We start from the raw sequence: 27,576 nt of genomic DNA, 5'->3' as shown, positions 1-27,576 counted from the left end.
TTAAATAATAAATAAATATTTTTGCTGTTTTATTCTATCCTTATCGGTATATTGTTTTATTAATACGAAAATTTTTGAACTACTTTTTAAGAAAGTTGGGCGAAAAGCGCAATGAAAATTCGAAAATTGAGCGGCGGGTGAGAAACAGTGAAGAGAAAGTGGTGAAGATAAAAAAACAAAAAGAAAATAGGAACACATAATTTCATTTATTTCAATTAGTAAAACATGCTGAAGAAAACTTGAACGAAAGTTTAGTATTTCTCGTGGCTGCCACGAAGTGATGAAGATGACTGCATAGATTAGATTATAGATTTTTTTTTCTTACTTTTGATTATTTTTTTTGCGAATGTACAATGCGGAAGACTTCAGAAAACCAAAAGAGCGACCAATAACATACTTTATATAAAGTTAATGCCGCATACTCTTTATTAAGCGAAGTAATTTCTCTGGATCTGTGAGGAACCATTGCCAAAACTTGCGCATGTTGTGTTTATCACCGTTCTGAAATGTAAAATAGTTTTTTTTTTGTTAATTTTATTTATATAATAAAACATACTGTTGAAAACAAATTATTATATGTAGAAAATAAATGTAATCTATGTAGGTATATTATGGTCATAATTAAAAAAATATATACACAACCCAAAAAATATATTGACAAAAATTGCGTTAAGTTATTGTTTCGTTTTTTCAGCAGTAAGCGCGACCGGTTCTGGGTTCGATTCCCATTCGAGGATATGAAATATTTAATATTTTTATTTCCTTGCTTTGCGACAACGACTCAAAGCACAAAGTTGGTTTTCGACACTCAAAAATTCAGCGGAAAGTGGGGAACAGAACATCTTAACACGAAGTTCCTGCCTTTATAAAGAGATAAAGCACAAAACTAAAAAAAAACACTGACCTTAACACTATGAAATTCGCCACCAGTAAACAATACTTTAGCCTCTATTTTCTCCATCTCCTGTTTCAATGAATGCATCATGGCAGAGACACTTCTGTTACAACAATTAGGTTGTTTTGTACAACCATCCCATATGTATTCTTGAATTGATAGCAATGATTGGTTTCTGTAAATTCAGGAATGAATTATTTAATATTAGAATGTCAATTTATGTAAAAATGGAAAAAAACTAAGTTTCTAATCTCCCGCATATAAATCACAAGTGATAAGACACAAACTAAAATAATATAAAAAAAATACTTACATTTTACACAAATCATGTTCCTTATTAACATATTCTTCATTAATATTTTCATTTAATGCTTTTAAATTATTATTTAACTCATTATGCAGTTTAATGGGCAGTAATATATCAGTAGTGGGTTCAAATCCAAATATAGATGTTAGTACATTTAATATCGTGTTAGATGATTGTAACTTTTTTTCCACATTTTCTTGTTCTGTACATATATCGTTCATTGATTTCTAAAATAATATAAAAATAGAATATATAAATTTATTTTATTTTAGTTATTAATTTTGTAATTGATCATGGCACTAGCGTGCGTATTTACAGGTTGTGGGTTCGATTTCTATGAAATATTTAATTCCTTTCCATTTCCTTGTTCTGGTAACTTGGCAAAACGCAGTTTTAAGATCCGCCGCTCAACACGCAATGCCCCCAGATTTTTACAGTTATTTTCGTTATGGGAGTGGAATGTCAAGACATTATAATAAAAAAAAATATTGTATATAGTGGATTATGTTATAAATATTGATGTTTGTGGGTTCAAAACCTAGTTATTGTAATTTTAGCATTTGTATAATATTTTTACAATGCCGTATTGAATGGAAGAACTCAACGCCGCTCTTGGTCTTGGCAGAGAGGAAAAACTAAACTATATTTTAATATAAACATCCCTCATTTTCTTTTCTATATACTTACAATTCTATTACAAACAGCATCTCCATCTTGTATCTGATACAATCTCAAATGTGATGCAAAATGGGTAAATTCCTCCAAAACCCTCAATTCTCTACGCAAAGCTGTATACAAAATTCTATCTATTGATAAAGCTTCTTTGGTTATTTGATATAGAAACGTTATATCTTTGTAGATTTGCCTGAAACAATAGATGTTATTATATTTAGATGTAATATGTTTCCAATTTCCAGTTTCGCGGTGCTAATTTCCGATACAAAAAAGGAATCAGCTTTACGCTGTATCCCACAACAGCAGGGTAGGCAGAGGCTTTCCGCCGAATTCTGGAGGTATTGCGTGTTGAGTGGTGAAAATCGTCGCCGCGGTTTTGCCTCGACACCAGAGCAAAGAAAATGGAAATATAAATTGAAATAAATATTTAATTTCTTCAAGCGGGGATTGAACAAACAACCAGTCGCGTTTACACTTTGTACCCATGCGCCATGACTGACCTTTTCAATGAAGACGCCATATAACTAAAACGAATAAAGGCGACGGAAAATAAAGAAACATAATGTCTTAGCACTACTCCCCTCTGCCTTTCTCGCTATATGCAGGATACTGCGTGAAACTAAAAAATAAACACTCACTCTCGAACCACCAAAGCGGACTTAACAGTAACTTCTGTAGCTGAATTAGTTCTTCTTTCCACATAATGTTGTATCGCATTTTGTAACTGTTGATCCATTATGGCTTCTTCTTGAGCTAATATTTGTTTTGCACTTTGAGCTTCTATTGTACATAAGCTGTAATGAGAATTTTGAAATTAGGTAGAGGGGTTATGGGTTCAATTCTTTATTTGGGATTTTTATTTACTATGTGTAATTTGGAGAACAAAAAGGTAAGAAATTAGCCCATCCGTCTATTCTGTAAATTCAGGCACATTATATTCACACACAATGCTATGCTTTATTTTATGAGATTGAGAAAACAAATTTAAATGTAATAATTTTTTTCACAACTATCGTAAGTACATACATGCAGTATAAAAATTGTATACAGATGAAGTGTTTCTACAAAGCAGATTCACTTGATTTAGGTAAGTATTAATGTATTTATCCCTTTTATTTTAGTTATTTAGTTTAGTTTCATAACTATGTTTTTTATTGTATTCATTCATATGACATCACAAGATCGATCTAAAAATTATGATTTTCATAAATTCGGACCTTAGTGTCTTAACACTCCACTCTTCACTTTCTGCCTGAATCTGAGGCATTGCATATTAGGTAATGGAACTGGAAATGTTTTGTGTTTACCAGAGTGAGAAAGTGCATATCTGTTTTATATTTAATATTAATTCAAATTATAAATGTAATAAAATTGTTTTATTTTATGAAGTCCGTCGTAGCCCAGAAGCACAAGCGTGCAACACTAAAATCGACGGTTGTGAGCTTGATTTCCAATCAGAGAATGAAAAATTTAATATTTTCACTTCCACACTCTGGTAATTAGACAAAGCGCAGCGTTGAGTCCCGCCACTCAACACACAATGCCTCGAAATTCGGCGAAAAATGGGGAACGGAAGTGTTTTGTTCCCAGGTTCCCTCTGCCTATCCTGCCATGTGCGTGCATACATTGTGAATCTAAAAAACATATTGCTTACGTTATTTGACTGGGATGTACATCATTATAGTTAGAAAGGAATAATAGTTTTGCTTGTTCTCCACTAAGGTCAGCTTTAATTTCTATATAAGCGGATACAGCATCTAATAACCTGAAAATACAATACCGCTTGAGGGAATGGTGATATTGAAATTATTTCCATTTCTCCGCTCTGGTAGATACTATACAATGGAGTTCCGCCACTAAACACACAATGTTTTGAAAATTGTGTATATAACATTTCAAAATTGACTGCTTGCATTGTATGTAGCCTAATAGGAATTAATTGTTTCATAACAGCACTTAGACTTAATACTAGACAGTGGCACAAGCTGGTTTCAATCTGGTTGTGGGTTCAATTCTCGCTTGGGTCAATAAATTATCTTCTCTTTCTCATTATTAACAAGATAATGCTACACTGAATTCCGTCATTTAAGAAAAAAAAAAACTCTTTATCAAGCGGACAAACAAAATTATTATAAGTAAAATAAAGTTCAAAAAAAATATATAAATTTACCGCTCCTCCATATTCTTAGCTTCATAGAGGGCCATTCTCAAGTCTTCATCATTGGAATTATCATTTTGTTTCTGTATAAACTTTTTAGATGTGAACAGATCAAAATGTGATTTGAACAACGCCTGAGACTGTCTGTACGACTCGAGTGGGCCGAATGTGAAAAACCTTTTTGCAGTTTCCTGAAAATTTTAAATGAGATGGGGAGGCTTTTAGTTTTTCTGACATTTATATACATATTTTGACATATTAAATAAGGTTGTTGTGGAGTGACTGTAAATGTGATATTTGTGGCGTCATTTCCTATTGGAGGGACTTAAAATCATTCTTCTTTTTTAAAGACAACTTACTGTTCATAACTTGCCCAATATGTTTTAAGACTAGCTTCCCTTGCCTACCCTAACATAACTTTAATTAAGTTAGGAAACATTTTAAAATTTTTGGGCTTATCTATACTTATATTATAAAGCTAAATATATTTGGTTGAATAGAAGATGGGTGCAAATTGAAGAAATTGTTTCATAGTATCCATTACCATCTCCGAAAGCTGTCTATAGGCTATATTAAATCTTGTGAATCGCTTCAAAGTACCCATGGACGAAGTTATCACTAATTGTGTTATGTGTCTTACACTACTTTTATTTATTTCCATTTGTGATTTCAGCATACAGAGACAAAGTCTGACAAAAAAACTAGTACAATATCACGAATACTACTAATTTATTACTGTTTATAGCTATAGGTATATAATAAAAAAACTCACCTTATCCTCACCACAACTGGCATATACATTAAAAGTATTGGAAATAGTATTAATAACATCATTTGTAATACATTCCACATTTTCAGCCAATTGTATGCATTCTTCACTGACTGTTGCTTCATCTTCGGTATATTGTAATTGAGCTGCGTTTAACTTTGCTATGTCTACAGTTAAATCTTCCTTAGTTTGCCTTGAAATTAAATTTTACTAACACTAAGTTATATTGGTGAAAATAAAACTGCCATACAAAATGTGTATGGAAGCACAAATAATAAAATATGTATTTGTTTAAAATTTGAAAAAAAAGTCACGCTGAGTTTCTTGCTCTGGTTCTTCTCAGGTCTGAGGCACTAACTTTTGTAGTAAATTATGTGACGTTCAAAAAATAAAGGTTGTAACTTTGTATTTTGAATAAAAATATTTGAATTTGAATTTATTAAGGTCATTATAATTTTAGATTATTTACATTTCCCCTGTTCTAGACAAAATAAGACATTAAAAGCAACAAAACTATGTGCTGGCCCCAAATGTGTTGTTGTTTTTTATAATTTAGACAGAAGGCAGAGAATGGACCCTCTGCCTACCTTACTATCTGTGGAATAAAATGTGAAGATAAACAGGTAAAAAGTCAAAAATGTACATACTCATTTTCTAGAAGTAGTTCTTTTAATATTTCCTCATGTTTCTCAAGCATCGCTAATCTTTCTTTTTGCATATTTATGTTCAGCTTCATATCTTCTATAGCATCCTCATCTCCTGGCAGGCAGAGGCCTTTAAATTCATTTTGTATGGATGAAATTTCTGTTTCTAATTTATCTAATGGGAGCAGTTTCCCTTTCTTTTCTAATTCAGCATATCTGGAGATTAATTGTGAAACAATATGTAATGTATGGTGTTGGGATTTTGGCAGTATTTAAAGAAAAAAACGAAAATATGTTACACTTGGTGCTCTTTTTACAATGATTTATTAGAAGTGTTTATTATAATGTAATTTGCAGTGGATAGACATTAAAATTGCTAATTTGACATGAAAAAGCTTATTCTGATGTATAACTATATTATGATAAAGTTTCATCTAAGTCCATTTGGTAGTTTTAAGCTGAAAGTGGAAAGAACATCCATCATCACAAATTTTCTACTATATATAAATTACTAGTGATGCAATAGTGGGAGAATTATATTTTTTGCATAATGTATGTCCGTTATCCATTCATTTGTATTGACAGTCTTAACCACCAAAGTAAGAGTATATTTATTTTATACTCAGTTATATTATAGTATTTGTTGACATAATAATATCAACAATTTCAAGTCATAATACATAAATTTTGTGAACAATCCTTCAAAAATACATGACAAACCTGCACTCTTCCCAATCATATAAAGCGTTATTATGATCCAAATTATTATAAATCCATCGCAAAAGCCCAGAAAAATCTGGATCATTAAGCATCCATTCAAAAGATTTCTCATAGGTTTCTACTCCAAGCCCTTGTAAAAATGGTATAAAGTCTTCATCTCTTATATCATTTACATGATTCATTTTGCACTAAATTTATCTACTAGTTTTATCCACTAAAATAGTTTGTGTATTTTATAATGTTGCTTAAATTATTATTGACCGTTACAACAACTTCACAATTTTGAATTTTCAAATGACAAATGCTCATTGACGTTTCTACTCTAGATAATTGTTATGACAGCATATGGAAAAACAGATCTCATATAATTGCATATGAAAAAATATAATATAAAAAAATATATTATATTTATTATACTATAAAAAAATCACAAATATGTTTACATTTTTAATTTCATTTTTGTTTAATTTAAACTTCCTTAAATAACTTTGCAGCATAGATTAAAAATTTTTGAGTAAAGTTGATATACATCAAGAGATGTCGTTACTAGCAACTTTTTCTATTTTGTTAAATCAAAAACTATCTTAAGCCTAAAAATACCTTAATATTACAACAAATATTTAATTTAAGTAAGTTTGTTACATATACTATATAATTAAATCGGTTTATTATATGGAAGATGTATTTTAATATACTAATGTACGCGCAGCAGATAACGTTTTTTAATAATATATTTGTAACATATACTTACAATATTTCAAAAAGAAATTTTCTTTATAGGTATATATTATAATACAAAGTAAGAATATGTAAACAAATATATTATTCAAACTAATAACATTATTACATCCATCGATCTGTCTGATAATGAGGGTAGTAAATCATTCCATTCGTGTGACATAAAGATGGAGGAAGATAGCGATTGGGCCATTAGCCAATCAGGGCCCCTTCGTTTTGGGTACCTCGCACTTGAACTGACTGAAGTTCAAGGTGAACTGATATTTTGGAGCTAGATATTTTTATTTGTTTAAAATTATTAGTTTTTTAATTTTTTAATTTTTTAGTTTTTTTAATTTTAATTAAATAAATTTAGTACTGCTAAATAATAAATCATCTTTTCTTTTCATTTGAAAATATATTTTTTTAATCTGTTTCAATTAACACTAACTAATAGATTGTCAAAATTGTTTTCCCGCCATTGTTCTTGCACTCGAAATGTTATAAATATAATAGCAAACTGAATTAATTTGTAAGGGAAAAATAAGACGCTGTAATCGAGACGAAGATTTATTTGGGTAAGTAAATATTTCTTTCTTGTAGCGATAAAAGCAGAGCGGTAAATAATTACTTTTTATTATTAGATACGTTTTATATTATAAGTAAAACGACACATTATTTTATACATCGCGTCCTACTGAGTTCAAAGTATCAATAATAACGTAAAGATTTAAATGAAGTTATTTTAATTGTATTTTTTAATTCACACTCACTGATATTCTACTAGGGGAATTTCTGGAAAATGTATATGTAATATGTATGTACGTATAAGTCCATATTGAAAAAATAACTGCTTATTAAATTAGATACAAATGCACTAGAGATATTCAAATTTAAAGATAAAAATGCTTTGAATAGCAAAGCGAAAGACAGTGATTCTTATAGATATACTAAATTTTTAATCTTTTAAATTATAAATGTGCTAAATAATGAAAACAAACAAAATATACTTAGTACTTAATTAAAAGTGCATATTAAATGAATGTATATAAATAGGTATGTCATCATCATCATCATCATCAACCTGTCCTCGTCCACTGCTGAACATAGGCCTCTTCAATGACACGCCACTGAGCTCGATCTTCAGCTCTTCGCATCCAGCCGCTGCCCGCCACTTTGCGAATATCGTCACCCCATCTATCTTCAAAATAGGTATGTATTGGTATATATTGTATCATTAACATACTTTCACCAATTTTGACATAATCAATAATAATTTTCTACACTCGACTTTAAAGTGGTTAGGTCAACAGTCATGTTCTTAAAACCCATCAGTATAATAATATTTGACCTCTCTTTTGAATCTTTGTGCCACTCCTTTCTATTTCAGTGATTATTAGTTGATTCTGCAGTTTTTTTGCAATCACTTATGTACATGAGCGTGATATCATAGAATAATTATTTTGTAGAAATGGCATACGTTTCTTTCCTGTTTGTTTTAGCGTAAATGTTGTTTTTTAAGTATTTACAGAAATTCTACTGCTTTTAGCATTTCGATTCTTTGAACGGATATTACCGGTAGTGTTAAGTTTCGTCATCCACAATGTGTCGGTTGTAAAGTGCTAAAACCAACCCTTAAATAAGTATTTAGGATGTTTTATTATTTATAGAACCAGAACAAGAGATTTCTTTTACTTCACGTCTAATCTCTAACGAGGTAGCCAGAGGGAACAGAGCGCCAAACGACTGTATTGCTGCATATCTCTTAAGCCTCGTGCCAGACATGCCTTTTGGGAGCCCCCCCCCCTCCCCTTCCACCTTCTTCCAAAAACAAAAAATAAAATAAAACATACATCTACCATTTCCAATATAAATTCTCTATCAAGACACATATGCCCACTCAATACTTAATAACAGTGAATAGACGCCACTCACTTATAGCAGTGGAGTGTTGTGGGCGTACGCTGTTAACTTTGCTTCTGTCAACTGCTGACTGAGCTTTCTAATTGCGTTTCCATTGGCTAACGTTATACATATGGTATAAAAGATATAGGCCTAGTGTTAGGACACTCCGTTCGCTATGCATCTGACAAAAATTTAAGACATTTTGTATCGGCAGAACCCTACACCACGCTTTGTCTCGTTACCAGAGCGAGGAGATGAAATATTATAGGTACTTCATTAAAACTCATTTCCTCAAGAGGCAATCAAACGTAAATATTAAGCTTTTGATAATATCTAATTGTTTTAGCATATAATTCTAATTGGTACATTTAGTTAAGAAATTATTATTAAACGTTATACAAATTTTATATTTGTAAATCTAAAAAGATATTTAAATTTACGTTTTCTACTAACGGAAATGGAAACAGTGTCATACAACGATATAGGAAGTGGGCGACGCAAAGCATCCTTGACAGTCAATAGTCGCTAGAAAAACAATACAGCACGTCTCATACAGTTTTACTTACTTTGACTAGCCTTTGTGTTTGTTGCTTAGCTTGTCAAAATTTAAGAGGCCTTTGTGGCACATGCTCATAAGGGTGTGACCTGTAACTCAACGGTTATGGGTTCGATCCACTCGAGGGAAAGAATTGTTATTTACTAATATTTTTATTTCTTCGCTCTGGCACAAATAGCCACAAAAGCCAGGCTTTGAGTTCGGCCACCCAAGATGCACGCTCGAAAAATTCGGCAGAAAGTGGAGAAGGGAGTATCTTTACACTATGTTTCCTCTGCCTACGCCTGCCGTACACAGCATGGTAGACAGAGGAAGCCTGGTGTTAAGACACTCCGCCCCCAACTTTACACCGAATTCTGTAAGCATTGCGTGTTGAGAGGCTTCCTTCGAAATCAGAGCAAAGAAATGAAAATACATACTATATGATGATTTAGAAATGTGCACAAAAAAACTAAATAAGTGTAGGTTAAATTATGAAGCTGATACACAAGCACTACAAAGTGAAATTAATTATTTAAAAGACTCCCTTGATATACTTAATAAAAAGTATGTCAATTCATTGAACGAAATACAAGAGTATTCCAAGGTGATGGACAATCTTATTACACTGTCCACAAATAACACTGAACGTTTTGATTCTTTAATCAACAATCACTCTTGTGATTGTGCCCGTTCATCACAGCAATCACCTGCAAGTACTCCGGTGTGTGTCCCCTTGACCAACCCCTTGTGTGACAGCCTTCATAATAATAGTAGTAGTAGGTTCAGGTTACAGCAGTCATTTCGTGCATCAATTCATGAACCTAGTTCATTAGTTAATGCACAAAACATAGTTTTATTTAGTGATGATATTGGAAGGAATATGGGTTCAATTTTGAATTCTTGTTTACCGGGACAGTCAGCTGTTAGTTTTTGTTATCCGTCAGCATCCTTTGAAGTTCTCATGCAGAGAAGTTTAAGTTATAAATTTAATAAGTGTGACAAACTTGTTATATTATCAAGTAATAGGGGAAATTTAAACAAAAAACAGTTAAATGAGTATTGTAAGTCATTATTAAACTTAGATATAAGTAAAATAATTTTGTTTACATTTCCTTATTGTAAAAATCAGCCAGAAGCGGAAAATAATTACAGATATAAGCTAAACTCTACTCTGCACACAATAAGTACATATAATGACAAATTTCATTTAATTGACACTAACAAAATAGTTAGTAAAACTTTATTTTTGACTCAAAGTAAATATTATTTTGGTCATAGGTTTAAGAGACAGATAGCTTCTGTGCTATCCTATTATTTTGACTTATCAGCCAAGAACTTGGCTACTACTTCAACTGCTTCTATTGAGCAGACTGACATTCCAATTTATACTGACATTATGTCTAATAATTTACACTCTGTTGACATTTCTCAACATTTAAATTAATTTCTCAGACAACAGAGGTAGCAACCTCTAGCTCTAATTTATTATTAAATATCCATTTGATCCAGCCAGCTTTACAATTAAATTACAATAATCACGCACATTGCACATCATCACAATATCCATGCAAAAATAATAATAAAAATGTTAATTCTATTAGATTAGTTCATCAGAACATCTGTTGCTTGACGGGGGGCAAGCAGCTAGAGCTGGAATTATTCATGAACTCGGAGGAAATTAGTATTTTGTGTATTACTGAACATTGGTTAAAGGTGAACCAGCTCATGTTTAATTTCAGAAACCACCGGGTAGGAAGCTCATTCTGCAGAATCAACACAATACACGGGGGGTCGCTTATAATATTAAACAAGAACCTTAAGTTCAAGGAACGGAAAGATATTGTGTCCCTTTCTGTAGAATGTTCTATCGAATTAGCGTGTGTTCAATTAGAGCAATTCATTGTTATATGTGTATACAGACCTCCCTCCGCCAATTTAAAATTATTTTTAGAAGTAATGGATGAGGCCTTAAGCAAACTTACCAAGTCGGGTAAGCCTTTGTTAGTGTGTGGGGACTTTAATGTTAATATTTTGGAAAGTTTTAGTCCCACGATTAATTTATTAAGTCTTTTTAAGTCACACAATTTACTTAATTTATTTATGGAGCCAACCAGAATAACTCCTACGACTAGTACTTGTATAGATAACATATTTACTGACATTATTCCATGCTACAAAAGCATTATTAATAAATTGGATTCTGACCACTCTGGTCAGCTAGTAGAATTCTATAGTAAGAAAAAACAGGTGGCTAAGAAAAGAATTGCTGTTGTACCTGTCACAGCTAGTCGTTTGGAACGTATGAGAGTTAGTTTACTAACTAATTTACTAGTTTTAGATATAACTTTACCTCCCAATTCTTTGTACAATTCTTTTTTTTACTCTTTTATTAATAAATTTCATTCAATATTTACTCCCAAAGAGATTACAATTACTGATAGTCCTATCTTTGGAGACTGGGCCACAGCAGGTATTTATAAGAGTAGGGAGACACTGTATATGTTATATTATGAAAAACAGTTTAATAGTGGTGAAGAGTTTAAAGAGTACTTAAAATCTTACTCTAAAATTTTCAAAAGAGTTTGCAAAATTGCTAAATCTTTATTTATTAAAACAAAAATCAGAAATAGTAATAATAAAATTGAAGCCACTTGGAAGGTTGTTAATGCCGAGACTGGGAGAACTAGGGTGAAAGATTCTAATTTTAAACTTAGTATTGACGGTCACATTGTTGATTCCGATTTGGAAGTGGCCATTGCATTTGAAAAGTTTTTCTCTACTTTCCCAGTCAGTCTAACAAACGATTTAGGTTCTTCCACCACTATTGCAGAATCGTTAATTAAAGACAATGTTCCCGTATTTTATAATGGTTTCGTTTTCCGTCATGTAAATTATTCAGACATTAGTGTAGCTTTCAAATCAATTAGTATGAAAAAGACAGCCGACTTGTGGGGTGTCTCAGTTAATATCATAAATTCTTTAATTGATATTTTGATTCCTGATTTAGTTACAATTTTTAATAGATGTATTGATTGTGGAGTGTTTCCTGATTTGATGAAATATAGTAAAATAACTCCATTGTTTAAATCAGGTAGTACGCAAGACCCCACAAATTTCAGACCGATTTCAGTACTACCTACGTTTAGTAAAATTTTTGAAAAGCTGATACTCAGTCAGCTTCTTACTTATTTTAATAAAAATAAATTACTGCACACAGGTCAATTTGGTTTCACTCGTGGAAGGTCAACATCTGATGCTGGGGTCAAATTATTAGAGAGTGTATTCGCGGCTTGGGAGGAGTCACGTGATGCCTTTGGGGTGTTTTGTGACTTATCCAAAGCATTTGATTGTGTGCAGCATAAAACTCTTATCAGGAAGCTACACCACTATGGTATAAGAGGCATTGCTTTGGATCTTCTCACTTCTTATTTAAGTGATAGGATTCAAAAGGTAAATGTCAACGGGAAACTATCACACGGGTCACCTGTAGCATTGGGGGTGCCACAAGGCTCTATTCTGGGTCCGTTTTTGTTCCTTTTGTACATTAATGACTTACCTCACCTTATGAGAGATATCTGTGAAATGGTGTTGTTTGCAGATGATACATCTTTAGTTTTTAAGGTTAATAGACAGCAATTGGAAATTGACGATGTAAACAATGCTCTTTCTAGGATATTGCACTGGTTTAGTGCCAATAACTTGCTTTTAAATAGTAGTAAAACTAAAAGTATCAGGTTCTTTACTAAGAATGTTCAACAAGTAGAAACCAGGGTTTTGATGAACAATAAGGAACTTAAAGTAGTTAATGAAACTGTTTTCTTAGGTATAACATTAGATGCTAAGTTACAATGGGGTCCGCATATAGAAATTTTATCTGGTAGACTTAGTTCGGCAGCGTATGCTGTCCGCAAGATTCGTCAACTGACCGATGTTGACACCGCGCGTTTAGTATACTTCAGCTATTTTCATAGCATTATGTCTTACGGCCTATTATTTTGGGGTAGTGCCGCTGACATAGATACCATTTTTGTGCTCCAAAAACGGGCTGTCCGAGCAGTCTATAAAATGGGTCCACGGGAGTCACTAAGGAATAAATTTAAAGACTTTAACATCCTCACACTACACTCCCAATATATTTACGACAACTTAGTATATGTGCATAAGAATATTAATAAATTTAATAAAAACAGTGACCTCCATCAATATAATTTAAGAAATAAAAATAAGCTTGCTGTGCCCTTCTCTAGGCTCCATAAAGTGTCTCACTCATTCGTAGGTCAAAGTATACACTTTTATAACAAACTTCCAAACGACGTGGTTAATTTATCACTGAACAAATTTAAAAAAGTGGTAAAGCACAGGCTCTGCCAAAAAGCTTATTACTCTGTTAAAGATTATGTTCGCGATAAAGATGTTTGGAAATGAGTTGCTCTATTTCTAAGTTAAAATTGTTAATTGTGATTTATAACAAATGTTGGCATTTAAAAAGAGTGGCCATGAGTTTCTTTGCCTGTATCTTCTCATGAGCTCAACCATTTGAACGGGCTTTTTTCAAGTCAAAATTGCACATTTTTTTTGGTTATTTTGTTTTCCATTTTTTTTTTATCTTTTATGACATGTCCAAGTGAATGTTAAGCATTTTTATGGAATAAAGATATTTTGACTTTGACTTTGACATAAAAAATATACGCATAATATCTTATTATATGCAATTTGAGTTATAGCCATATGGTGCACTGATGTATATGGAAAAGGACTTGAATTAAATGAAAGATTTAGATGTTGAATACACGTTGTATTTTAGAAGAGACTATAGGTATGTCGTATCCATATGTATATAAAAGAAATAAATAGAAAAACATAGTGTTTGTCTTATCTATTTTTAGTTAAAGTAATCAGTGATTCGGGTTGGTGGTGTATGTCGAGATGTCAGTTTGTTTACAGACGTCCAGTTCGAGAGCGAACTTTAGATGAATGGAGTGGACGAGGTGGAGTTATTTTTTTCGACTGTAACGCGACGGTTGTGGGTTTCATTTTCACTTGGGGGAATGAATTAACATTTCAACTAAACTCAAACTAATTGAAATTGTGAAAATCTATTTAAAAATAAATTGTTAAATTTTGATTTACTTGATTCGAGTGGGAATCGAACCCATAACTGTCGAATGTACAGTTAGACGCTGTGCCGCTGCATTACGGCCTCGACTACATTCTAACATTATATAGAGAATGGTATCTACAAAGTATTGTTACATCTTAACATAATATACTTACTACTTTTTTCATAAAATAAACGAAAAAAGCTGCTCCACACATTTCTTAGGCTACTCCGTTAGTTAAATCAGGATTGGCTCCTTTGTATCCTCATTTATATCGACACATTTTTTTACAGAAGTCTAACGTTTTCTAGACTAAACATAAATACTATTAAAGTATTTATGTTAATAGCGATCGAATCAGTGAAGAATTTATGTATAAAAAGAAAAATGTTTGTTATTTTTATTATAGGTATAATTTTATATTCTAGACAAATATTTAAATACTTGTGTAAACTGGACCTTTTAGTAGTTTCTCATATTCCGCCCAATTTTCTAGACAAAATTTATGAAGCGCTGTATCTTGTTACCATAACGAGGAAATGAAAATAAATTATTCTCTATTTAAAGTAAGATTGTCCACTTGAAGCGTAAAAAAATAAAAGATCAATAAAATCAATAATAATGCTATATTTATTTAATTACATAATACATTTAAGCAAAATGTGAAACCACTACAACATTTGTGATGCAAAAATGGAAAAGACCGACAAAAGAAATATTTAATTTTCTATATTAAAACTAATATTAATTAATATTCTATATATCTAATGATATATATATTTCCTTATATATTCAAGTAAACTGTGCCATCACTATAACATAGGTGATGCATAAACTCAAAAAGGTGAGCGGTAAAGCTATGCCCATAGGCAGCATACGAAATATCTTGTGTTCAAATGGCCGTGAGTTTAAATAATCTAAAGCACGTTGTATTTCTTGTTCTAAAGCTTCATCTGAAAATATAGAATATTTAAAACATATAATTTTGAGTTTTAAAAAAACGTCTCGCGTGTTTTCGTTAGAAACGACATCCTAGACATCAAAAAAGGTTGCCCTAAGTCCGCCCGAATTTGAGACCATAATTGTTGATTAGTAGCACTCAACGCCTAGCTTTATCTTATCAGAATGTTAATAAATACTCTTAAAATATTTTTTATACACATACACTACACCACCTTCCGCAATTACACAATTACAATATTATTAATGTTCAGTAATTGAAAAAGCTAAAGAAACAAATAGCATTCTCTCTAGCCACATTATAATCCTAATTATTTATTTTAGGATAGTAGAAATTTGTAAAAAATCTCCCTACAGAGAAGCTTGCATGCTTGCATAAATAAGTTGTACCAAGCATAATTACAATTTCAATGTAGCTTAACAAGAATATACCAACGTTAGTGGTTAGCGAGATTTGGGGCGTCCAAGACGGTCCAAACCTGGCTGTATTAAAAATTAGTAAGTTTTCTAAAAAAAACATTACCTGTACAATTCAATAATTCTCTGAACAAATTTCGCTTAATAATATGCACTTCATTTTTAATCAACTCAAATATAATCATGGGTGTTGCAACTAAACTCATTGTTGTGATGAATGATATTAGATATTCGATTTGCAATCCCAATATGCCCTAAAAACAAAGAATATTTGCATATTAAGTTAGTTATTGCTAGCTTTGTTTGAATCTTAACTTTTGCCCTAGAGGAACTCTTCATTTCTTTCCATCGCCTAAAGTAATTAAATTAAGATTTTAATTTAAAGATATCATTATTTCTTTTTTCACTCGACTCGACTTGTCAGGAACTGTCGAGTAACGTTTTTTAGCTATATAGTGTAACACGTGCATAAAGCAGCGTTGGCAGGAGGAACCTGGAAATCAGTCAAGACACTGTTCCCACTAAGAATCTTCCGTTCCCCGCTTTCCGCCGAGTTCTGGAGGCATTGCGCTTACGCGCTTTGCCTCGCTATTAGGGCAAGGAAATAAAAATATTAAATACTTAAACCCCCGCGTGGCACTCGAACCCACATAATTTACAGTTGCACTCTTGTTCACCTGCGCCACTACTGGCCTCAACATTGGATAGATTTGGCTGTGCGGTATCTGTCGTTCAGTGCATTTTTCGTTAGATTCTAAGTATATCTTCCATAATTTATAGACCTACCTTTTTGATGACTTTTAAAGTTCCGAAATACATAAATACAACACATTTCGGGAATTGCGATAAAATCAATGTCAAAAGCTGAAATATAGAATTTCTTGAGTATGACTTAGTTTTGACTATTTTGAACATTTTTAATTTTTTCTACACTTAGTAAAGAAAAGTACTTATAACCTCGCGATTGGGGTATTTGAAACCGCGCCTCTTGGAAACCGTTCGTCTTGGACGCGCAAGAGGCGCTGGTTCGAATTCCACAAGGTTAATATTTTTATGCGTTTTCTTAAAAAATATGTTTTTGATTGAAATTTAAAGATAAGCAATATTTTATCGAGATTATATTTATGTCAGAGGCTTAGACGTAGAGTCTAAGCTTCCTTTCCAAAACAAGGCGTCGGGCGTCCCCAATAGAGCCGACAATAGAGAATGAATTGCCTTAGTATATATAGTTTTTTCTATTTCTCGTAGTAGTACATAATAATTATATTGCATTCACCCAAGTTTCTATTTCATAATCCATCTTCTCAACACTAGTGATCAACAGATTATAAGCTTTTAAACATGTTTTGATGTTGTTGATCTTGTAATCGCGTCTGTTTTCGCCGATAATATTAGGCGTCATGAATTTGATATCAAATTTTTGTCGTAAACATCTAATTTGGTGATATATTACATTGAAAAAAAGCATTTTAGAATTATAATTGACGTAAGACATAATAATGAGAGTCAAAGATACAAAATACGGTGGGCTGGGGAAAGTTAGCTTCGTAAGAAAATAAAAACTGTAAATACGAAAGCAAAAATTCAAGAACAAGTAAGCCGGTATCTTCCATGGAACCGATATTGATTTTATTTGGAGCAGTTCACTAGTCTTGGATAGCAGAGTAATATTTTTCTTTACATATTTACTTTTAAATATCAATGCTGCTGTACAATTTCCAACAAATTCAAATAAATTATAAATGACGGTCATTTTTAATCTCATATTTTCTACAAACACGAAATTGTAAGTAATGATACTAGAACAAGCCAACATAACTATAATACAGTAGCACGAAGACAGGACAAGAGAACATTTGGAACCGCCAAAATCAACACAATAACCGAAAATTAATTTGAAAATATTATACTTTTTAACAAAATTTATAAAAGTTGACGTTAACATATCGTCAGATGTGTAGACTAGTAAGTAGCTTCTATTGTATTGAATTTTATTAAACTAGAAAGGTATATGTAAGGTTTTAAAATTATTGTAGATCTTATCTGTACTTAGCCTTGCGCTATAATTAATGCTTACTGTTATTTTAATAATAATAAAAATGTAATCTTATGTACAGGATTCTTAATGTGTTCGTCAATCTATGTACGAGTATGTATGTGTGTTCCTATGTGACGTTGTAGAGACCAAACTTGGCCAATTTTGATGATTCTTACGTGAATCGATTCGTTTTAACCTTGCGAGTCTTACTAAAGACAGAGCTTACGCAGTAAAGCACACTATTAATAATAAGTAAAATATAATTAAATGCGTGCATAGCAAAAAAATTTAGTACGACAAGCATTTTTTTGTTTAGTTATTTTATATCTATAGGTACGGGCGAATAGGCTCACGGCATGGCAAATGCCATTTTTATCATGTAAATGCCTATTTTCATCTAAATACGCTCAAATAGCATTAAATTAAAAGGAAGCAGGATAAGCCGAGCGAGATCCACTAGTTTTTTTATATGATAATGAAATAGGCTTTATCCCTGCTTGATTTGCAGTAATGGTTCTCATCAAAAAATCTTAAACGGTTATCGATGTACTTTTTCACGTACTCGTAGCAATTACGACACTGCTTGTTCAGTTCAATTCCGCAACTTTACTTACCTTTTCTAATAGGAAACTAGAAATCGTTATGACGTTTACCCTCATCCATGATTCTGCAAAGCATATTCCAAATAATTTTGTCTGTGAATAAATCAACATACAAAAGTGATTCAGCCGTAGCGCAGTTGTACAGCGGGTAATAAATGCTTCGATTGTGAGTTTCATTTCATTTGGTACAATTTATTATTTTCATTTGCTCTGGTAACAAAACAATGCGCAACGTTAAGTTCGATTTCTCAATATGCACTGTCTCAAAAATTGGGTGGTATGTGGAGTTAAAAAATAAAACTTTACTTGTCAGCCCGAAAAAATAAATATATTTATTTAATAAGTCCTAGTGCAGGCCACCAAAGTGTAAGAAAAACTTTCAGATTTCTCGTCTGAGCTTCAACAGTCCATTCGTACATTTGCATAACTACATATAGAACATTTACAAATAGTAGATTATTAAGTTAGATCGTTTCCATTCTTTCATTTAAATATTAAATATTTTAAATTTCATCCAATTGCGTGGAAAGGCAATGAAAATAATTTATTTCTTTCTGTGAGATTCGTATTTACCACCATCGTGTTTGGACACGCCGCGCCGTGGAGCGAAGTTAAAGCAGCCTTCTCGGGACGGCCTCTTAGAAATTAGATAGATTGTTTTATAATCTTAAAGCGCAAAAAAAAAATAGAAAAAAATTACAAAAGGAATATTTATGCACTTGAATATTATATTTATTTACTGTTACATTCAACTAAACTGTGCCATTACTATAACATAGGTGATGCATAGACTCAAAAAGGTAAGCGGTAAAGATATGCCCATAGGCAGCATACGAAATATCTTGTGTTCAAATGGCCGTGAGTTTAAATAATCTAAAGCACGTTGTATTTCTTGTTCTAAAGCTTCATCTGAAAATATAAAGTATTTGATATATAAGGATATATTGATTGAGGCAGTCGTGGCGCAGCGGCTCAAGGGTGTGCCTGTAACGGTTGTGGGTTCGATCCCCGCTCGAGGAAGTGAAATATTTATTTACGTTTATATTTCAATTTTTTCGCTCTGGTGTCGAGTTTGTCCGAATTTCTGACAATAATTATTGAATGGCGGAGTTCAATTTCGATTTATCAGAACGAAAAAAATACTCTTAAAATAATATTAATGTACGAGTATATTATTTTAAGTTTAGCAGAAATTTGTTAAAAAAATCTCTCTACAGAGATCTAGCTGTGCTATAATTTTTGTATGTTTTCTAAAAAAGCATTACCTGTGCAATTCAGCAATTGTCTAAACAAATTTCCCTTTATAATATCGACTTCCTTTTTAATCAGCTCAAATATAATCATGGGTATTGCAACAAAAGTCAATGTCATTATGAATAATACTAGATATCTGATATGCAATCCCAATATGCCCTAAAACAAATAAAATTCTTTATTAAATCAGTTGTTGCGTGCTTCTTTCTTCTTCTTAAACCCTTAAACCTAAAGAAACGATTTTTATTTCTATCTAGTGGTTGTGAAATCTTAAGATAAAATCCCATTATTCCCTGTTTGGTGGGGGTTGTAGAAATTTATCTGCCAAGAGGGCCTTCTTGGAAAAAATATGCTCAATTTCGTTAACATCCTTTCATTTATGTCATTGCTTTACGTCCAGAAGATTCAATTGTTTGTTATCTGCCCCTCAGTGCATGTTTCGTTACTACTCTGAGTTTTCTTCTACATGGGATTAGTCCCGGCTTTTATTGCCAGCGTCCACTTTCTGACTCCATCTACTTCACTTTGCACGGTCTTCAGGCATCCTCGGTGGTTAATCAATTGGCTCTCATGTCCTGCGTCACAACATCCAACCATCGCTTCCTTGGGCGTCAGAGGGTCTTACTCTAGGGACAGAGATATAAGGCATTTCCTGCCGACATAGTTCCTAGTCCGGTGCATAACGTACAAAATGTTCTGAGTACTCTGAGTATATCTCGCAAAAAATATAAATATAGATGTATCTCGCATACATACATAATAATTACAGTAATCACGCCTAGCTTACCTCTTTTATACTTTGTAAAGTCCCGAAGTACATAAATATTACACATTTCGGGAATTGCGACAACACTAATGTCAGAAGCTGAAAAATATAATTTCCTTAGTATAACATGTTTTCAATTATTATTTAAAGATTTCTTTTTATCGACAAAATATTTAGAGACTATCTTCTAAAAGCAGAAGGTGACTGTGTGTAATAGGGTATAAATTGATCTATTACAAAGTTTATGCGACCTTGCGAGCAAAATATTTAAGATTTACGAAAATAATAATAAATTAATAATATACTACTTTTTTTTTATATAATATTTTATATTTAAAAATGTAAAATTGATTCACTAATTTAATAAAAATATATCATGTACTATGAAACAATGCATTCACCCAAGTTTCTAGTTCATAATCCATCTCCTCAACACTTGTGATCAACAGATTATAAACGACTAAACACTTGTTGATGTTACTGATCTTGTAATCGCGTCTGTCTTTGCCGATAATATTAAGCATCAGGTATTTGGTGTCAAATTTTCGACGTAAGCGTCTAATTTGTTGATGTATTACATTGAGGACTAATAATTTAGAATTGTAATTTATGTAAGATGAAATTATTATGACTAAAGCTATAACATAGGGTAGGCTGGGAATAGTTAGCTTTGTGTATATAAAAAAATTGTAAATTCGGAAACAAAAAGTAAAAAACAAGTAAAGTGATATCTTCCATGGAATTGATACTGTTTTTGTTTGGAGCAATTCTCCGCTCGTACATAACAGTGTAATACTTTTTTTTACATATTTACTTTTAAATATTAACGCCGCTGTGCAATTTACAAGAAACTCTAATAAATTATAACAATCGGTATTACTTAATTTTATATTTCTTGCGAACATTAAAACGAAACTGCTGAAATTAGTCAATAACAGTATAAAACAGTAGCATGAGCTTAGAACAAGAATATGTTTGGAATTACCAAAATCGATACAATAACCGAAAATTAATCGTAACATCATAAATTTATTGACAAAATCTGTATAAGTTGACGTTAACATTTCGTTACAAGTGCTACACTAGTAGCTTCTATAGGACAAGTTATTAGACTAGGAAAGCAATTGTGAGGTTTTAAAATTATTGTTGATTTTATCTGTGCTTTACTTTGTTTTATAATTAGTGAGTAGGTACTGTTATTTCAATAATAACGTAAATTTAATCTGTTGCAGTATATTTTAATTATTTTATACAATTAGTAGATATATTGAAATTAGACTGGATATTTTTTAAAACTTTAGATTTTTTATTTGTAATTATATTATTTGGTGTATTTTCATATGGTGTTCCATATACGTATGTGTCACTAATAAAAATACATTGATTTTAAGTTTGTAAACTCAACTTTTATCTAGCTACTTTTCAATATCCCAGTTTGTCTAATAATATCAGAGAAATATATTCGTTTCTTTTTTAGAGTTCCGTATTCTTAATGAAAATAAACAGAACATTTACACTGTCCTTTTGTCAAGACCATTCACTTCAAGATCGCGTGGAGGTATCGACCTGAAATTAATATAATATTCGTATATAGGTCTACGATCCTTTAAAGCACAGAAAAGTTTGTAATTTAAAAAATAAGTACTAACTTACATTTGGAGTTTATTTTATTCAAAATGAGTGTACTACACACGCCCGTCACATTAAGTTTTGTACTTGCAGTTAACTTACAAGCCTAAAATTGTATTAGTTAGCTAGCTTGGTGGGCGAGTCTGATTTGATAATATTGATATTCCCTTTTAGCATAATCGGTCTTGAAAATGTTGAACTTAAAAAAAACATGTCTCGAGAATTCAATGTAAGGTGGGAAACCGAAGTGTCTTAATGGAAACGAATGATCGAGTCTTAACTTTAGATTTCCAAGATCTCTCTCGAAGATTCGAGATGCAGCATAAAAATTAAAAAAAAAAAAACATCAATACAGTAACCGAAAACAATCGTAAATTCACATATATATGTTAACATAATTATGGTTTAAAAGTTGACATTAACATAATTATCGTCACACACATGTAGATTAGAGTAACCTCAATAGTACCTACTAATAAAAAAAAACAAGAACTGTAATGCTAAGGTTTTAATATGATTGTTGATCTTATCACGTCGAATAAAAATTAATGTGTTCAGCTATTTTATCAATAATGCTTTGTTGCTTTTTATTAATGAATACAAACACCAACGAAATGAAGCTGAATTTATTTTAATTTTACTAATGTTATAAATGTGAAAATTTGTGAGGATGGAAGTTTGTTCTACTTTCACGCAAAAACTATTGATTGAGACGATCATAATATCACATAGTACTTTGGCTATAATGGCTATGGTAGTAGAATAATAATATGTTTTAATAGCAAAAAATGCTTCATCAACTGCTTGACTCTCTGTAATAATGAAATTAAATTTGTGAACGTCTTCGATGTAGTCAGCAGTCATTTTGTACTACAGCACTTACGATAATGTTCCTCAATTCAACACTGCCACTTTTAAAGCTTTTCGTTAGTGGTTTGATATACCTTTCAAAGTAGAAAACTATAGAAAAGTATAATGTTTAATTTTATCCACAATTCTGAATAGAATATATATATATTTTTTTGTGAATAAATTAAGATATAAAACTAACTCTATAACTATAAATGTTATGACACTGGGTTCCATTCCACTCGTAATAAATTATTTTCATTTGCTCGTTGAATTTCGCCAATCAATATGAAATGTCTCGAAAATTTGGAGGAAAACTGGGAACAGAGTGACTTGACACTAGTTTATCTTCTGTTCCTGCAATATGCGGGATACAGCGTAAAGCTATTTATTATTAAAAACGTATAAAAGATTTATCTATTTAATATTATGCGTAAATAGTACGTTACATCCTGTCCGATGCATTAGTTGCAAGACGATACGGGTCTATTTATGAATAACGTAGACGTTAATATAAATTTATATTTAGTTAACTTTGTCTTTGATTATAACTGAATACGTAAAGGTGGACTATTTGATTTTTATTGCAGTTATCGCGTTGTAGGCCGTAATTGAACCTGTTAAGACATCAGACCTGGTTAGGCGAAATGGTTAACTACCATTTTAAAGTTACACTTTTATATATTACTTAGATTTTTTCTTCTCTTATAATATATAGAATAAATCAAATCTAAAACAACATTTTAATCATGTTTAAAATTTACAAAACGCTTATTTTGGTAACGTCCCTAAGAAGCTAAGCAAGTTGTTACATCTAAATTGCTTTTACTAAAAATAGTATAAAGTGATGTGTCAAAATTTCAAGCGGGCGGCGACGGGTCGTCTTGAAAGGTGAAAGATAAACATGCGCGCACGCAGAGTGATTTGTGTTCACGTTTTATAAATAAACTTATTTAGTCAAGTTATTAATTACCGAGGAATAGCATGTGATGATGAATTTTATTTTGGGATGAAATAATAAATCTATTCTAAAAATCTGTAATGTTTTCTACTAATAATTATCCAAAGTACAAACAATTATAGTCTTCAACTGAATAATACTTTTGATCGACACCGGTCTGCTAAGCTGTTTCTGTCATTTCTTTATTGACGTTCCGTCTTAATATGTATTCATTTAACCAGCGAAATAGTACAAAAAAGTAAGAACTGCTAATCTAATATGGTGATGGTGATACAAAGACGTTACGCCACCAAGGCAGACCCTGGCAACACGCCGGGATTAATGCCAGGAGGAAGAAGACAGAAGAAGAAGAAGAAGAAGGTACAAAGATGTATTGGCGTATTGTAATTGGTTCATACTAATAATTATCAATTTTTAAGATACTATCTTCAAATTGATTTCCTTGACAAATTGATTAATTGACAGGTTAATGGAATCCACTTTATAGTTAATTTTTACTTCCACCTTGGTCACGGCAGTTGTGAATAAATATGTTGATAAATAACTATATTGCTTACTTAAGAAAATTTTTATTTATTCGTCTCATTTTCGGGCAATGTTTCTATTTTGGAAGATCAAAATTTTTAGACAATTTCTCGCGATTCTTATGTTTTATTCTGATAATGCTGAGTTTCGCAAATTTTCTGGATAAGGCTGTATACGATGAGATCTATTTCTATACTTTGTGTAAATTTATTGTAGATTGTATTATTTCATTTGTATTTAGGGGTAAATATATAAACAAGTTAATGATTGTCCTTGCTAAAACTGGACAAATTTTGGATGTTGATTCAATTATGATATCCTGGAAATTATATGTTTTATTAATAGGTATATTTCTATATCGCTTAGACGCGTTCTTTACTTACAGTCATATTCCCGTGTATAGTTTTACATTTTTTAGAAGCTTGTTTATAATAGTGTCTATTCAATTAAATTATATAAGCAAGATTATAGTCTTTGACGCTTTGTACCAACGGATGAAACTTCTAAGACAGACTTTTGACGCCAAATTTGTAACTATTAATGCTATCGGAGTGGAAAGACGGAAATATAAAATAGAGAATATTAGGAGTTGTCTCTCCGCCTATAATATTTTGTTAGAGTTCATCGAGACTATGGATTGTGAATTAGAGATTTGGGTAAATAACATCTAAACATTGTTTTAGTTTTAGAAATTTTGCATTGTGCACAAATATCCTAGTTAAAAGTCTAAAGAACCTTAAAAAATTAAAATTTATTAATAGTTATATGTATACAATATTTTTAGCTCCTTGGTACGGTTGTAGTGCTTTTCCCAGATCTCGTCCAATTCATGTACAATGTGACAGCATTGATTTTAAAAAAGGTAAATTTATATATTAAAGGCAAGGTAGACCAAATTCAAATAAAATACTTAATATATAGTAACTATTAATAATTATTTCTAAAATTATAACCTATTGTAATGATTTACATGTAGGATTTTTTTTCAGGGTTTGTGGAGAACTGATTCTATATCATTATTGATTGCTCTTTTGTTACTCCTATTGTTATTTTCTTTACCCATGTCAATATTTGAAATGGCAAAGTGGGAAGTGGAGATAATAAAACGAATTTTACTTCACCAAATTCTTGTTTGTTCAGGTATTTTTTATATACATATTTTGTTACGATTGAGAAACATGCGAGTTTTGACTCTTATATTTAAGCTATTTAGACAAAGTTAGGCATTGTGTTGACATGTTATAACAAACATTACCCAAAAATCTACAATTCACAATTGTAAGAGAGGCAAGGAAAGGCGTCGATTGCGTAGAGCATATTATCCATGATACTATAGGCAGAACTGTAAGGCTAAAGGCGTAACAAGCATGACGTGACATGAGGATGCGAAAGAGATATACAGTACTTGGTTGTTCGTTCTCTTTGGCAACACTTCAAAGAAAAAAGCGCGAACATAAGAAAAATAATAAAAAAAATCTTTTCGTTGAAGCTTTACAATATTACTGTTAAACTACAATTTATTAATATTTCAGATGAAATTCTACTAAAAGAACAGCAAAGTGCATTGAATTATATTCAAATGCGGCCTTTAGAACACAAGATATGTCGAATTTGGTCGATGGGCATCTGTCTACCATTAAGTTTTTGTAGTCTTTGTGTTTCTTACGTCATTATATGTGCTCAGTTTACTTTTGGGGCTTAAGTAATTAAAATTTTTTATTTAACGTAAATACATATAATTTACAATGAACGAATAAATTAATTAATAACATAGTATTAAGACAGAAATATAATTATAAATAAGATAAAATAATATATAAATACATTGTAATTCACTAAACTACTTACCTGTTTATTCTTTTCCAATCAATAAATATAATAATTTAGTATTAACGACGTATACATTAGCTTGATTTAAATAACACTAACGATTATTTATTCATAAAAAAACATTGTATGTACATGCTTTTTGCTCATGAGAATCAAAATTAAAAAGTTAATATTGTGTTGGAACAAGAAGTATCTTATTTTGAATGGACTTTCTTAACCCTGGGTTCCCTATTCCTACCCTGTTATATGCGGGATACAGCATGACGCTAAAGAAAATGACGTACAAAGTTACACTAGCCTCAGATATATTTTTTTTATTTAAATAGATTCGATTATATTCTAAATTTAATTTAGGACAGTCCAAGTTTTATCAAAATCAATTCAATAATTTTTAATGACAATGAACAATCATAAATTGACAGACAGACGAGAACTAAAATACTTTGATATATATTTTTTAAGCTTGTCAAAATAACAAATGAAAAGTAATTGTATAAATAAAGCGCTCGATTAGAATCTAACATTTATTATTTAACTATTACTACTTACTTCATTTAATTCAGTACATGCTTGAATTTGGATAACTTTAAACATGCTTACATCAACTTACATACAATGTGTGGAAAAAATTATGATTTTACGTAATATTTTAGGATATTACAATTCATTTGGTAAATCGAAACTTTTAAGAATCTCTTCATTTATTTTTTGCTCATCAATTGGTATACTAACGCTATTTATATTAGTACAATACTGGGATATTGTTACCGCGCCTAACAGTATATACATGTTAAATACATTTGAATATATTATAAACGTTCTAACATCTTTAATCTTTCAAGGGAAATTTATGAGAAAAACGTTTAAATTTCTTACTATAAGTGGGAATCTTTTAAATACTAAATCTATTAAAGTATCGTGGGTGTTAGCTATATTCTTCACAGCCATGTTTTTATGTAGGATATGGAGTTTCGTCAGTTTAACTCGCTTAGTCCCCTTTAGTCCGCCTTATTGCACTAATTTAGTGCTTTTAATGGCATTGTATCTAGATTTTTACACAAAGATACTGTTCTTTGATGCCTTATACCAGAGAATGACGCTATTACAAGCTAAATTTCAATGTGACTTTTGTACCGTCAACTTGATCGGTGCGGAAAGAAGCAATTATAAAACCAATCATATTAAGAAGTGTTTGAAGGTGTACAACATTTTGTTGTGCTACCTTGAGAAATTGGACTACGAAATTCTGATTTGGGTAAGTTATTGTTAGTTTTACTAAATCATTAGATTTTGTATTGAATATGATGTTAAGTCTAAT

The 27,576-nt window shown here is 31.3% G+C and overlaps 3 protein-coding genes across 5 annotated transcripts; 1 reads left to right on the top strand and 2 right to left on the bottom strand.

The window, feature by feature from the left end:
* Nucleotides 1-187: 187 nt before the first annotated feature.
* dgt3 (dim gamma-tubulin 3) lies at nt 188-6,469 on the bottom strand. Its single transcript, XM_085197393.1, has 10 exons — nt 6,169-6,469; nt 5,452-5,664; nt 4,808-4,997; nt 4,048-4,226; nt 3,532-3,642; nt 2,516-2,671; nt 1,890-2,067; nt 1,209-1,429; nt 905-1,070; nt 188-501 (listed from the first exon to the last, which is right to left on the bottom strand). The coding sequence occupies exons 1-10, from the start codon at nt 6,348-6,350 to the stop codon at nt 409-411; spliced, it is 1,689 nt and encodes a 562-aa protein (XP_085053519.1). The 5' UTR covers nt 6,351-6,469; the 3' UTR covers nt 188-408.
* A 1,452-nt stretch (nt 6,470-7,921) lies between these two features.
* LOC146532270 (uncharacterized) lies at nt 7,922-27,563 on the top strand. Of its 3 annotated transcripts, none has more exons than XM_085197695.1 (4): nt 7,922-8,097; nt 25,213-25,290; nt 25,418-25,568; nt 25,961-27,563. In XM_085197695.1, the coding sequence occupies exons 1-3, from the start codon at nt 7,944-7,946 to the stop codon at nt 25,432-25,434; spliced, it is 249 nt and encodes an 82-aa protein (XP_085053821.1). In that variant the 5' UTR covers nt 7,922-7,943; the 3' UTR covers nt 25,435-25,568; nt 25,961-27,563. The 3 variants fall into 3 exon arrangements, with proteins under 3 accessions (XP_085053821.1, XP_085053818.1, XP_085053820.1); XM_085197692.1 differs by having other exon boundaries at nt 7,922-8,107; XM_085197694.1 differs by lacking the exons at nt 25,213-25,290; nt 25,418-25,568.
* Nucleotides 18,763-20,040, bottom strand: LOC146532271 (uncharacterized). Its single transcript, XM_085197441.1, has 2 exons — nt 19,710-20,040; nt 18,763-19,353 (listed from the first exon to the last, which is right to left on the bottom strand). The coding sequence occupies exons 1-2, from the start codon at nt 19,813-19,815 to the stop codon at nt 19,193-19,195; spliced, it is 267 nt and encodes an 88-aa protein (XP_085053567.1). The 5' UTR covers nt 19,816-20,040; the 3' UTR covers nt 18,763-19,192.
* Nucleotides 27,564-27,576: the final 13 nt, after the last annotated feature.

Source organism: Heliconius melpomene, chromosome 14 (assembly GCF_056956725.1).
Source record: "Heliconius melpomene rosina isolate 202511_hmr_F chromosome 14, ASM5695672v1, whole genome shotgun sequence".
NCBI classification, from domain to species: Eukaryota; Metazoa; Arthropoda; class Insecta; order Lepidoptera; family Nymphalidae; genus Heliconius; species Heliconius melpomene.
This window is presented reverse-complemented; position numbering and strand designations above follow the sequence as displayed.

Bases quoted from the DNA above. Each gene is read 5' to 3' on its own strand.
- dgt3 (XM_085197393.1), bottom strand. From the start codon at position 6,350: ATGAATCATGTAAATGATATAAGAGATGAAGACTTTATACCATTTTTA. The intron at 4,998-5,451 runs GTATGTACATTT...TTTAATTTCAAG, and splicing joins GAACTACTTCTAGAAAATGA to GCAAACTAAGGAAGATTTAA. The intron at 502-904 runs GTCAGTGTTTTT...TTTACATTTCAG, and splicing joins GCGAATTTCATAGTGTTAAG to AACGGTGATAAACACAACAT.
- LOC146532271 (XM_085197441.1), bottom strand. From the start codon at position 19,815: ATGACATTGACTTTTGTTGCAATACCCATGATTATATTTGAGCTGATT. The intron at 19,354-19,709 runs GTAATGCTTTTT...TTATATTTTCAG, and splicing joins ACAATTGCTGAATTGCACAG to ATGAAGCTTTAGAACAAGAA.
- LOC146532270 (XM_085197692.1), top strand. From the start codon at position 25,258: ATGTACAATGTGACAGCATTGATTTTAAAAAAG. The intron at 25,291-25,417 runs GTAAATTTATAT...ATTTTTTTTCAG, and splicing joins CAGCATTGATTTTAAAAAAG to GGTTTGTGGAGAACTGATTC. The intron at 25,569-25,960 runs GTATTTTTTATA...TTAATATTTCAG, and splicing joins CCAAATTCTTGTTTGTTCAG to ATGAAATTCTACTAAAAGAA.